Source organism: Manis pentadactyla, chromosome 4 (genome assembly GCF_030020395.1).
Source record: "Manis pentadactyla isolate mManPen7 chromosome 4, mManPen7.hap1, whole genome shotgun sequence".
In the NCBI taxonomy this organism is placed as follows: Eukaryota; Metazoa; Chordata; class Mammalia; order Pholidota; family Manidae; genus Manis; species Manis pentadactyla.
Window position 1 is genome coordinate 93,473,159 of NC_080022.1, and position 13,882 is coordinate 93,487,040.

Genomic DNA, 13,882 nt, shown 5'->3' on the forward strand with positions numbered 1-13,882 from the left:
TGCCAACAAGTTTGTAAGCGAGCAGGGAAGGAGATCCTTCCCAAACAAACCTTCAGATGAGACACAGTTCTGGCTAGCATCACGAGCGAGGTCTTGTGAGAAACTCTGAAGCAGAAGACCCAGCTAAACCCTGCAGAAACTGTGAGATAATAAATGTGTGCTGTCTAAGCTGTTACATTTACCATAACTTATTACATAGCAGGTTAGCCTGCCCAAAATTACACAACTAGCAAAGGGGGAACAGGACACAAGCCCAGATCTAGACCATCACAGAGGCCTCACTCTAAACTGCTGCATAGGGCTTCCTCTGATGATTAAAAGTATTGATGTAATGAAAGTACTTAATACAGACAAAACTGGGAAAGAGTCCTCCTTCTCTTTCTTTCCTCTTTACTCTTTATCACCACAGAGTCAGAAGGAAGTCAAAACTTAACGCCTCAAGGGCTGCATTCTCTGGCTCCCCAACATTCTCACCCTGACCAGCATGGAGGAAACTTTCTTCCCACCTGCCTCCACAAAACGTGCTTGTGAGGTCCTGTTTCCTCAGTAGCTAATCTGATGGATCAATCTATGAATAATGCGAGTGGGTAATAGTGGAGAACAGGATTATGTCCCTCAAGAAACACAGCGCCTGCATCCAAAGGAGAATATCAAATTGCTATTTTAGACACAATGACAGGGTTATAAGACGCTACTGTGAGGAAGAAAACATCTTTTCTTGGTATCCCTGCAAACTAAAGCTATGAGGAGGGATGAGCCTTTGTGGAGAATCTCCAGTTCCCATTTTAGGTACATTCCTCCAACAATCACGTAAAAAGGAGAAGGGAGGAATGCTGACAAACCTGGCCACAGAATGCCCACGGAGAAAAATGCCTGAAACTCATGCGCAATAATCTGCTCAAACCAGGCTTCTCCTTTCCCTCTCCCCCATTCTTTTGTAAACATAGCCCTTCTTTCTTACAGAAAACAAATTTCATGTGGACAGGCTGAGTCAGCCCTCTTCCCATTTTGGAAGTGGACAGAGAAGCTAGGGTGGCTAATCACAGGGCACCCTGGCTGCAGCAACTGCCTCAGAGATGAGCAGAGATCTAGACCAGGCCAACTGAAGACTTCCTTGGGATTTCTGTTCGATTTGCTGGAGAAAAGGCATGCTATATTCTCTGGGATTACTAGCTGTAAGAACAAGATACACTGAGAGTTGCTAGCAGCCAACTTTGCCTACAAATGAGACAAACCTGTCTGAGGTACCTGTTGACCAGAAATCAAAAGAGAACACAGGAGAAGCAGGATACAGGGAGAAATGGAGAAAATATCATTTGCGTCCCTGTGATATCATTTGCACCCCGGATCCAACTCTGCCTGAAGCCAACCCCCTGGACTTCCTTAGTCACTTAAGTCAGTAAATTTCTCACTTTTTTTCCCCCTAAACTAGTTGGCAGTGGGTTTAGGTCACTTGACAAACAAAAGCATACTAGGAGATAATGAATTGAGCCTACCCAAACCTAGAAACAGACTGATAACTTTATTTAAACATCTGTCGTTCTACACAAATTTTTTATTGAGGCCCTTATCACATGTTTAGTCTCAAAGTTCACAATGAGTTTTCCCTCATCTGCCTTCCTAGTCAACTGTACCATTTGTAATCTACATAACACACTTCAGTAGTTCATCATATACCACACATTATTATGTTTGACAGGTTATTTTTATACACTTACCTCAACAAAAATAAAAATTCCAAGTTCCTCAAAGACAGAGAAACTTCTATGTATTTCTAATATCTATGCAGAAAAAAAAGAGTCTCAAAAGAAAAATTATTTGTAGAAAACAATTATAAGAAGTTAACTAAGCTTTTTTATCTCTTTTATATTAAAATTCTAAAAAACAACTTGATTTGAATACACTGAAAGATAAAGGATTTACTAAGAGTCATTTTGGCAGGAATTCCATAAATTGCCCTCCAATGCTATAACTGACCTGGTAACTACTATACAATTATAAAAATTATGATATTAAAGATTACTTTATCAATGTCCTCTTTCCTGGTATAAGTTGGATATTACTTATATCAAATAGTGTTATTTGAAGCCAATAGTTTTGACACAACTGGTTTCTTTCATTTACCTTACTTCGGACTAGAGCTCTGAAACAAAGTTAGTTGGTTCACAGAGGTTGTGACCCATAGATATTTCTCAAGTTTGTCTACTTAGCCTTAGACGGCATGTTCTTTTTTCCTCGGAAGGAATAGTATTTGACTACAAGGGCCACAGATATAGCAAAGGAAGCCCAAGCCATACCAGAGCTTCCAAGTAAATAATGCTTTATGAAGAATGTTAAAGCAGCTCAGCAGGCTCAAGATTCCTTTTCAGAATATTTCTCCAAGTGTTTAATAGATACATACTTTACTTTCTAAAGACATAATTACTATAATAACAGAAATTATAAGTTAGAAGTGCATAAATGACCCAGAAGTAGATTCTGTATATAATACTCCAAATGTTTTATTATTCAATAATCACACTTCTGATAGCTGCACTGCTGTGTAGGTTCAAACATTCACCTCGCCCTTGTGTCTCTGCTGGAGAGAACCGAGCCGGGTCACAGACTGGCTTGACGAGACACGGACAAACTGCCAGATGACAGCAGTCGCGACCCTTTGTGAACGCAGAGTGAGGCTTTAAAGGGAAAAATAAATCCTCCCCAAACCAAAAACAGATGTGAGCAAGGGACTGTGATGGACATTTCAGAAATCTGTCATCATGGCAAAGGAATTAGAAAGGCAGTCTCGAAAATAACTACAAGGGGATCAACTGCCTTAGTGCAAAACTAGTCTTATTGTCCATACTTTAATAGAAGCCTGAGAACAAATCACTATTTTAAAAACCAGAGCAGGCTCTCCAGCATTCATTCACAGCTTGGATTTCTCATTTCTCTGCAATGAATCTTAATCAGCAGGTTCTATTGTCCCAGTTTTTTCAAGTTCATTCTTTCAATGTGAAATATATTTTTACACATTTACAATTATGCTCCCAATATTTAGATTAGGATTTATATTTGATGAGAAATTAGTTTTAGAGGTGACAGAAAAGACAGAAGTAGGTTTGACTGATTAATATGGAAACACTGCAATCTATGGATGCTTTATTACTTATTTATTGTAGAAAAAAAGCTCATTTACTAAAGCCTTTAAGAGTATACATTCATCTCCCTCATAAGAAAGAAAGCAACGTATTTTTAGATCAGTGATTTAAAAAATCTCAGCATGCTATTTTTCTCATCAATGTTTTCTCTTTGGAAATAAAAAAATTTTCTCTATTGAGTAATTGACATTACATTTAAAAGCAGATCTAAAGAAATCAACATTTCTCTTTAGACTAGAATGAGTTTATCAGTCCTTTGAAATTAAAACATTAATTAAAACCATATTATTATGATTCAATGCAACAAACCAACATAACAATTTTTTAATATAAATGAAAACATATATAGACCACCCAGCTTAAAAGCAATCTGAGCCCACATTTGCTTTTCTCCTTTTCAATTCCTTTTGCTTTTTTGCATATGCTACATAATTAGACCTTTTTATGTTTATCAGATAATTCACTAATTGTTTTTATGACACTGTGCCATACCACAGTGAATCAGCATATAAAAAAGTATCCAACATCAAAATATTTCATTTGTACATTCATATAATGCATTTATGTGCAATCAAGACTTTGTGCCTGTATCTACTCCTTCCTTAGGCAGAATATAAATTCCTTGTGGAGGGCCATGATTTATAATTAATGACATTGCTGGTGCTTAGCTATGTAAGACACGAAGTTGGCAATGAAAGAAAGACTTCTTGGGTTCCTTTCTTCATGCAAGAACAAATAGGAATGGCATTATATATCAATCCTATCCACCTGAGAGAAAGTGACCATCTTTGAGGATGTTTCTGCAAAGAAACAGTGAATAAGAACAGACAGCATTTCTAAGTATCATGGTTCTCTTTACAATCGAGAGTTAAACAACGAGCACACGCAAAGTAAGAGCTCTCAGAAAGAACTCTGTTACCAATTAAAGCCATTTACTGACTATTCATTTCATTTACTAGTCAAGGTTATCACGAATCACATAAGTAACTTCAGATCAGAAAGAGAATGAGCTACGTAAACATTTCCCATCTATTTCACCTAATCTTTAGGTAGCACAACACAGAACAACAGCCTGAATTTTTTAAAAGCTAATAACTGCAGACTTAAATACAAAATGCTTTGAACTCCACCAACATAAGACCATTTTCAATAGTCTAAAAAACATGAACTTCATCAAAAGAATACATGTCCTGGTATATAGATTGCCACATGCAAACTAAAATAAAATCTTGTATATTCTATACTTAAATAGAAGGAAATTTTTAAAGCTCAGTATTAAAATTTAATTGGTAACTCTGACCTTCAGTGCCATTTTAGGTTATAAATATTACACCAGTGCTCAGATTTTCTTGAGATTTATGATCTCATGTTGCTGAAAAAGCCTAGCACCTCTGTGTTCCTGAAATAATTGATCTGTCTCTTACAAGTGTTATTTTCCTGAACCAACATCTATCTTAGGAAGAAAAGTACAAACTGATGAAAATACCTTGCTATATTTAAGAAACCCAGAAGAACTACCAGAATTTGCATCTAACACAATACTGTATTTACAAGAGCAGTCAAGTCATAAATCGATAAATTTCTTAGCACACAAAAGAAGAAAACTGCAAATTCATTTGCAAATATTATCTATCAAGATTAACCACAATTATTAATAAAGAGTAAAGGTTTTAAATGTGCCAGTAAGACACAATGCAAACCTAGAGCTCACATTTTTCTTAGTTTGAATAGAATCGTACAATATATGTTTTCAATGTGGGACTTTTTCTTTGTTTCTTCAACGCAATTACAAACACTAGTAACATCACCCAAAACTCAACCACCACTGACAATTGTTTCTCTTCTTAAAGATAACCAGAATATCATGGAGACCATTAGGTAAGCAGGGAGTAATAGCAAATCTGAAAATGATTATGATTATGTAGTTTCTAGTTTCAATGGAAGGTCAACATAAACTTCTGGGTTTGTTTGCAAAGAAATAACTGGCAAATAGTGATTCTCCTTACACATGACAAAATGTCCAATATTAAATAACATACTCTACCACAAATTAATTACAATAATTGCTATCTCTTAGCATTTACTGCTTACGTGGCACTATTATAAATATTTTATACATATTAATTCATATATGTAATGGTCACAACTTTTAAGGTAGGTACTGTTACTAGTCCCCATTTACAAACAGGGAACTGCAGCAGAGGGAGGAAGCAAACTGCCCAAGGTCAATAGTAAGGGAACAACTAAGTTGGGTCCCCATCCCAGGCAATGTGACTAAGAGCCATGTTTCCTATCACTAGACTGTTCCATATGCCTTAGGACATCAGTCCACTTTGTCAGCAGGAGAAATTTAAAAAGCAAGAGAGCCAGTGCCTTCAGGGAAGTATAGACTCATTAATTAATTCATTTATCAAATATTTTATTTAGTACCTACTACCCACAGAAGTATGCATTCAGTTCTTTTCTGAAACAATGGGTCTACAGTTAATCCATTCTTTCTGAAGTCAACCTTAGTAAGTCCCTAGAAAACAGTCTGGAGATGTTAACTAAAGTAGCCAGAAGAGATTAAAGGAACTTCCATGGTAAAAGAACTAAGAGCAAATAATGCTCTTTGGAAGCAGTCTGTCCATGCTGAGGAAGCCTCAGTTTTGTTGATCTCTTGTTTAAACATGTTGGGGTGAATGTAACCAAGGGGGAAATCTGCTAAACAATAGTCACTCAGGATCAACTCAGCCTATGACAATGATCAAGCAAGAGGTAACTGAACAAAAAAGCTTTGCAACTTGCCAACAAAAAGAAGCAGAGACGCAGACAACCAACCTTCACAGGTAATTCAAGTCTAACATCAAAACACCTACAGAGAGAAACAGTTGTTACCACTTCAGCATGTACAATGGGCAAGATCATCAACTATTTGTTTTATTTTTTAAATGTGGAAAAATGAAAAATTACTCATATATATTTATTCACTATACCTAATGGAAAGCTACATTTTATTTATATATATATATATATATATATATATATATATGTATATTCACACACACACACATAATATATATGTATGTATATATTCTTACAAACATAACATCACATATAGCACATCTTTTGTGAGTTTATTCTTCATGAAGTTCTAAAATCTTCCCAACAATAGGAATACTGGAAGAGTTGTGACTGTACAAAGCCATCACTTTTAGGATAAAGGAGGGTATTTTATTACTGGTCCACTTTGGTAATGTTTACGATTTGTGAATTTGCTATAACGCCCTTTAAATAATCTAAGGACTCCTAAAAATTTTGGCTGTAAAGTAAATTATTAATAGTTAAATGTGTTCCTACTGATGCACTATAAATCTAGAAATGCATTTCCCAGGGGGAGAATGGATTAAATGAAAATGTCCACCAAAGAAAGAGAAAATATTTTTAAAAGAACATTGTGAAGGTTAGATAATTTTCTGAAATAGAAATGCTGCAAGTCACACAGAATAAGAAAAAAAATATGTTCATGGGCATACACTTCTACTAAAGAGAACAGAAAATAGTCACTTCTGAATATTATCACAGAGTCCTTGGCAATGGCTGTTGTCTTGGGAAAGTAAGAACTATTAAAAAGTAAACCAGAACCCCTATTTTTTTTTTTAATGGCTTCAATTTCCTTCTGTAGTTAAAAGATTTAAACTGATCTTGGGGCACAAGTGAGGCAATTTCTAGCCAGAGGCAACAGAACTCCTATAAATATTTTCAAAAGGCTCATAAAACAGCATGGCTACCTTGGGTGTGGTTTCAGTTAAAAGCTTAATGCTTTGAAAGCTAAACTTTACAACTAGGTGAACACTGTTTATGATGAGAAAACAAAACACACAATCCAGATTATTTTCCAGCAAGGCTACTTCACATTCCATTTGATTTCTCATCAAGTTCATATATTTGGAATCCTGTAGCTTTGAATATCTTCTACCCACAATAATACAACCACATTCATAACAAATGTTTGGTAATTAAACTGTGGAAGGCATTGCTTAGTGGATGAAAAAATAATTATACTGGAATAACAACAGGGCAAACATAACAATGTTAAATAGAAAAGTACTGAATGCTCTCTGCAGACAAATAATTGGTCTCCAGAGAGGATACTTGCCCACAAACTCTTCATTCTCCCATTCTAAAATAGTTTATATATAGGATAAAGAAAAATATTTTCCCAAAGGGGAAGGGACCCAAGTTGTGTGGTTTATTAACTCCCCAACCCTCTTAGAAAATGCTCATTTTTTAAGTGCCACTTACTGGTTGATTTTCTCTCCACATTAGGGTAAGGATGTTGGATATGTTAGTATGAACCGGCCGCCCTGAGGCTGTTCAGTAAGCAAATAACCAGCTGAATCATGGACTGCTGAAAGAGTGTGGCACTGGTGGTCGCTCATCACATGACCACGGCTAGTAAATGAATCACACACTGGACTGGAGCCTCCTGGTCGTACATCATATACCAAACTGCAAGGAACAAAGGCCAACCACCTGTCTGGCTTTCTACAGCAGTTCCCATATGCTTTCATAATCACTTATCTGAGGTTGTGATTATAGGTGAATAATCAGAAACACACCTGGATCCACCTGTCTGGGAGTTCTTCGGAGTCCATTGGTCCTTTTCTGTGCAGAAAGATAAAACAAAGCAGAACAGAAATTTTGCATCATTAAATTGTATTAGTTCATGGCACTTTGGAAGGCCGATGAATGTTGCACTTTTTCCATTTAAAAGTATGACTGATCAAAACATATGGTTCTAAAGTTTGTTTTTATAATTTAACCTTTTGTTTCTATAATAAGTCTTCCACTTGAACATCATTGCATTTAATAAGTCATTGTATAACACTGTGGAAAAGAAATACCTTTTCATTTGCCATTTCACTGATTATGAATCAATTTTTTTCTTTAAGTCATAATGACTATAGGAATTATGAGAACAAAGCCCAGGCAACCATTCTTGGTTGGAAAATGCTCCCAGCAAAGACATGTGATTTCCAAAACACTAACTCAGCTATTTCTGAAGCCTGACAGAACGGAGATTGGAGAAAGTAAACAACCTCAAAAAACAAAGATGTGAAGCTCTGATTTTAGCAAACACTTAACTGAAAATGGTGTTTTAATTATGGATCACTCGTGTCTGAACACTTTAAGAGACAAAATAGGCACGAAGCTTGTGAACCATGAAAGTGAATTCTTATTATAGAAAAGGAAGCCATAAGTAAAACTGTGCATTACAAAAATTTTAGATAAGATGCAAGGAAAGGAAAATCTGTATCTTTTCAATTTCAAGAACATTAAATTCACTCTTACCTAATAACTATAGCAATCTCGCTAATTTTAAGAGCTTGATTTTTAGTTTTTGTTATACAACTACATGAAATGCTGAGTCTGTAGCTACCAAGTAATTCACATTTTCACAAAAGCAATTTTCTTTTCTATGTGTGTTCAGGTTTGCATATGAGTACAGAGACTCAGTTTCATTCAGAGTACACTTGGCTTTGCTAAGCAAACATTAACCATGGATTTTTCTTAGAGTTCCTCCTATTGTTTTTATGCACAAGTTAAATGGGTGAAATAGGGTCTTAGAGCCTTCTAAAGGGCCTCAATGCCATACTGAGCAAACTTTCATAGTTCTTAAGGTGAATGCAAACTGGAGAAATATTTAAAATTTAATTTTTGTTTTCAGCCCACCTACTTTCAAAATGGATTTGTAAATGCCTAATATGATCATTAAAATCAGCACTGAAGCTACGCTGAGCAAGCTGGATAGCTGTACTGGAAAAACAAGTATCAAAACTGCTGATCTGCCTAAGCTCAAATTCAGACCCTGTCACTTGGCACCTGTTTTTGAGCAAGTTAATGTCACTGTGCCTCAGTTTTCTCATCTATAAAATGGGGATAATAATAGTACCTACTTCATAGTGTTTGTGGTGAGAATCAAATGACTTAATTAATATTAAATGATTGGAACAGTTTCTGCCACATAGTAAGGATTATTACTATAAGTGATAGCTTATTAATATATAGCATATCATTATTATTATAAGTGATCTGTTATTATTACCATTATTATTAACATCATGTATTTTGAATGTTTGAATTCATATAAAGGATCAAATCTTCTACTGAATTATTGCCCTATTGCTTATGTTTTAGGTTTTTCCTCCTGAAAGTTACTGAAAATCAATGTCCCTGAGAACAGAAACATTTCTACAGGCATTGGAACTATGACCTCATTCATGAAAAAAAAAAAAAAAAAAAAGAGGGAATTACAGCTGCTTTAACCAAGTACCTTTGGAAAGTTTGTGATTATACTTTAAAAGCACCTAAAAAGTATCTAATATTGTAAAACACTTGAAAATGTTTAGCAAAACTGATTTTAAAATGCAAATTTCAATTGTCATTCTGACATACCCAGTCCCACACACTCCCCTCTCCCACCTATACTCTCAAAAGCCTGGGACAGAGCTTTAGCCCATGATGTTAGGATAATCGGTCTTCAGTCCCTCCTCAGTCTCCTGTAACCTGCCTACAGGGGCGTGTAACCATCCAATCTAATTTTATAAGCATTCTAGTTATTTCTCTATTACCTTGCCTTTCTCTAAAAAAAATACTTTTGTCCTCCAAAAATCTCTCTCTACTTGCCTCTTTGGGGAGATACCTAGTTCTCTTCATTACATTTACCAACAAAGCAAGCAAAGGGTCATTTGCTACATGGAACTGGCTTTGGTTCCTCTACTTGCTTTAAAGGTAGAGAAGCCTACATTTAAGGAATAGACTGTAAGTATATATGTATCAATTAGGTATTTAATGACGAACTTGCTTCCTGGAGCTGGAAGAAGCTTCTAAAGGTCCACTCCAGCGTAGGATGTGAGATCAACATCCCAGATGTGGTTATGAATCCTGTGGATATTGAAAACTGACCTACCTGGAGAATGAAGTATAAAATTAAAACCAAAAGCCCACAATTATGGTTATTAAAAGGAGAACATAATAGGACTACAAATCAGTAGCTGGGAAGAAAGAAGATCTTTATAAGAGGGGAAAAAATAAAGATGACAGAGCTTACAAAAGGATTTCATTGTTTACTTCTGGGAAGAGTCCTTGAGCATTACAGAAGCATCTGTTCCAGAGAGTGCAAGCATCTTCCACACAGCCTTGGTGGGAATAAGGGATGTTTCTTATTGCTCTTCTGCTACATGTCTTCCTTAACCTAAGGTTTCCAAATGGGTTGGCCAGCATAATAGCTTACTATCATTATCCATCCAAAATAAAGATTATAAGCAGAATCACCCAGTAAATAAAAATTACACTTATTATATTTAAAAGTTAAGTCACTAAAACACTGATGCTTTATTTTAAAAAATCAATGTGAAAATGAATTCTTTCATAAAAGGTTTACCTGTAATTTTCAAGAGGATAAAAATGCCTGGAGAGAATTATTCAGTATCATGTGAAAATTATTAACCACTTCTTATTAGCACATTTTATGTCTGTAAATACACCCACTTCACATTAGTTAAATAAAATTAAATGACATCACCTTCCATGGAAAAAATAACACATATATCTAATAAGATAAAGGTAAAGTAACACTGAGGTAAAGTTCGGAGCTCTACAAGGAAATCTGCTTCAATGTCTAGTAATAGCATGAGAGTAAAAATTAGAAGATTGCTTTCCAAGGTCTTCATCGGCACTGCTGGAAGGATCCTTCCTGGATTTAAATATCATCAACTGATAAACTGCAGAGTTGCATATGAGTTGCTTCTTATCAGAGTCTGCATAGTCTGTATGTACAAATTATGTGCTTATGCAAAAAAGCAGAAAGAATTACTTATTGATGTCTTCCTGTACCTACTTTTCATTATTTTGACCAATTAAATAAATGCCAGCCTATTAAAAACATACTAATATTAACACCACTCTTAATGAGACTGAATTGCTATGTGTTAAAATAATTCAGCATAGGATTTTATCATTCTTTTAATCTGAAATTCTCAGATTACTTTTGGTTCACCTAACTAATCACACACATTTCATGTTTTAATTTTCTCTGTGATACAGTTTTTGGAAGGTCAGGTAAGAAATGTGATACTTTTGGCTGAAGGCCAAGGCAATGGTTATCCGGAATCTGCTATAGTTTTTCATTCTTCCATATTTTTAAAAATATCTTTATTCTGAGAGGTGACAAGGTCACATACATTTGAGCCATTAGACCTTAGAATCTGTGTTAAACCAAAAGGAAATGTTATCAAATCTTATTTGATCAATAAGACATGATGCAAATCATATTTGTGCTCAAATGGAAAACTACTAGAAACATGAAACCACAGCTTTTCATGAACAGTGTTAAAACTTTTCAGTACCAGCAAACGTTGGGCAGCGACACAATGTTTCCTGACAGGAGTCAGGTCTACCAACTTCCTGGGATGAGGGCCACAATTCCATCTGTACTAAAAGGACCAAAAGTTTTATGCAAAGGAAATGCCTTGAGATGCATTAAGTTTTATAAACTGCAGGATTTTGTGGAATTCTGTAGCAGGCAACTAGGGAAATCAATCCCCATATTAATGCTACAACATTGTTCAATGTTTATTTGAAATTTACATGAATAAGTACCTAAGATTCTGAAATATCTCATTTCACACATATTCTTAGATTAAATATTCACATTTTTCCTCTACCGAAGATCTTCAGACAAAAACTGGAAATTCCTCGGATTTAACCTGTTCATTTCATTTATAAGCACTTGGTTGCTCAGTCTCCCTCTGCTTCTATCCATTTTAAAAGGCACATTTAACATTCTAAAAGCTCATGCCTGCTTAACTTAGCAAACAACCTGAAATGTAAAAGTTATATAAAAAATTTTAAATGTTAATCTTACCTCTGGTGGTTTGAGTGTTCCTTGTTCTGAAACAAATGTAAAAATTGGCATTGTCAGTGTAAAGTTATTTTGTTTGGTTAGCAACCTCAGCTTGCTCTCTGCAGAGTGGTAAAACACTACTGCTGTGTTTTCCTAACTGATACCTGTAATATATTTCCAGGGTCCCTCAGGCTGGGCTAGTAATTGTTTTGCAACCCTGGTTCTCTTACCTTATTGGCTTGTCATGAAAGTGACTCATAGTTCTTAATGACTTCTAGGTTATGCTTAACTTTTTTGATTGTTTATTAAGCAATGTCAATCCAGCCACATAAAGCTCCCTAAAACCGGAGTTTGCACTAAATTTATACGCTTGAGAGAAAGCTAGGTGGGAACTCTTCTTTCCACTTTTAGGAATATAAACATACTAAGCTACAAAAGTATTGCATTGACTGTAACAATTGTGAATTTAACACAGTATGGTATTTATAGCATATGAATTTTTTTTCATTAAGTAGCTGTAATCCTTACTTTTACTCTTGGGGGGGAATACAGCTTGATTTCAAGATGGAAATTAAAAACTGACTGGATTTGATTCCCATACTAATTTGCCTTTCATCTTTAGTTTACCTGTCTGTCAACGGGAACAGCCATCTCTTCATTACATTTCGGTTCCTGAAAATGACTGACAGCTATGAAGGACCCTGAGATGGTCAGGTAGTAGCATGGCAGAAGGGCAAAGGGTCTCTCTGAGAGTTAAGGCACACACTGCACATGGATCCTGGCGGATAAGACTTTTTCTTCCTTCCTCCACACCCAGGAACACCCACCTACACATACTATAACTTTTTCAGACTGAGGGAAAATGCCTCATCATTTTGAGCCTATGCCTTTACTTTTCCCATCCAAAATGATCCTCTAAAGAAGGACCTGAGAAGAGAAGAAACTGAGGAACCTCAGAAGAGAACAGGCAGGCCTAATGAGAGCTCTACTCCAAGAAGCCCCACAACTCGAGTTCAAGGTCAAAACTCCTACCAGAACACATGACTACCTGCCACAGATGGCAACACACAGGAAGACTGCCTGGGGCATGGAACAGGAGGCTGTTTTGTTTTGTTTTACAAAGGATTACTCCTGGTTAATGAAAATGGAAGGAACATGGGAAAATAGTCACCTGTCTGGAGAAAAGTTGCATTCCTTTGTCAAATTCAAACCCTATCATCCTAGCTTTCACAGATGACTGCCTTCTAAAAAAAGGCATCTTTGTTAGGTGTGAAGTCAGCCTTTGTAATGGAATATTCCTGGACAGAAAACTATTTCAATTCTTTTCCTCCCCATTAGAAATATGCAATGTTTCAGAAGAAGGCCTGCCCCGGCCTTTGTAAGTCCCACTTGGCTAGATGCTGGGTCCAGACTCAGAATCCAGGCTAGGTGAACTTCGCTCCCTAACAGGACAGCTGTGAGACCTGTTTCACTGGTTTGACCAGAAAGACATATTCCAGAACAGTGCTAAACGACTTTCTTCTCTCTAACTGGTGAGTTAGAGAGAGCACCTGAACAGGGAATCATAAACCGCGAGAAGCACCAAACAAAAGGGAGTTCACGTTTTCCATCCATGGAGACTGAGAAGAGCTTTGATATTTCTAGATGACCTCTAAAATGGGAAGACCTCAGATCTTCCAGGTTCAGTGTTCACAAGCAAGTGTGCACCTTAATTTCAACTCAAAACAATATTTTGACTCTCTGGGTAGAATTATATTTATGCCCTTGTGAAGTAGGTCTTGCAATGTATTTTAAATGTTTTTGTTTTTTGTTTTTGTTTGCATAGAACCTATGATAACCCGTGGTGGCAGTAGCT

General features: G+C 36.0%; 1 protein-coding gene across 5 annotated transcripts in view; it reads right to left on the minus strand.

The window, feature by feature from the left end:
• VAV3 (vav guanine nucleotide exchange factor 3) overlaps positions 1-13,882 on the minus strand; it is a 390,975-nt gene that overhangs the window by 114,790 nt on the left and 262,303 nt on the right. For all 5 annotated transcript variants that reach the window (XM_057500482.1, XM_057500481.1, XM_036895319.2 and 2 more), the window contains 2 exons: positions 12,049-12,074; positions 7,742-7,787 (listed from right to left, as the gene is read on the minus strand). In XM_057500482.1, coding sequence (XP_057356465.1) covers positions 7,742-7,787; positions 12,049-12,074 — 72 coding nt within the window. The remainder of the gene's footprint in view (positions 1-7,741; positions 7,788-12,048; positions 12,075-13,882) is intronic.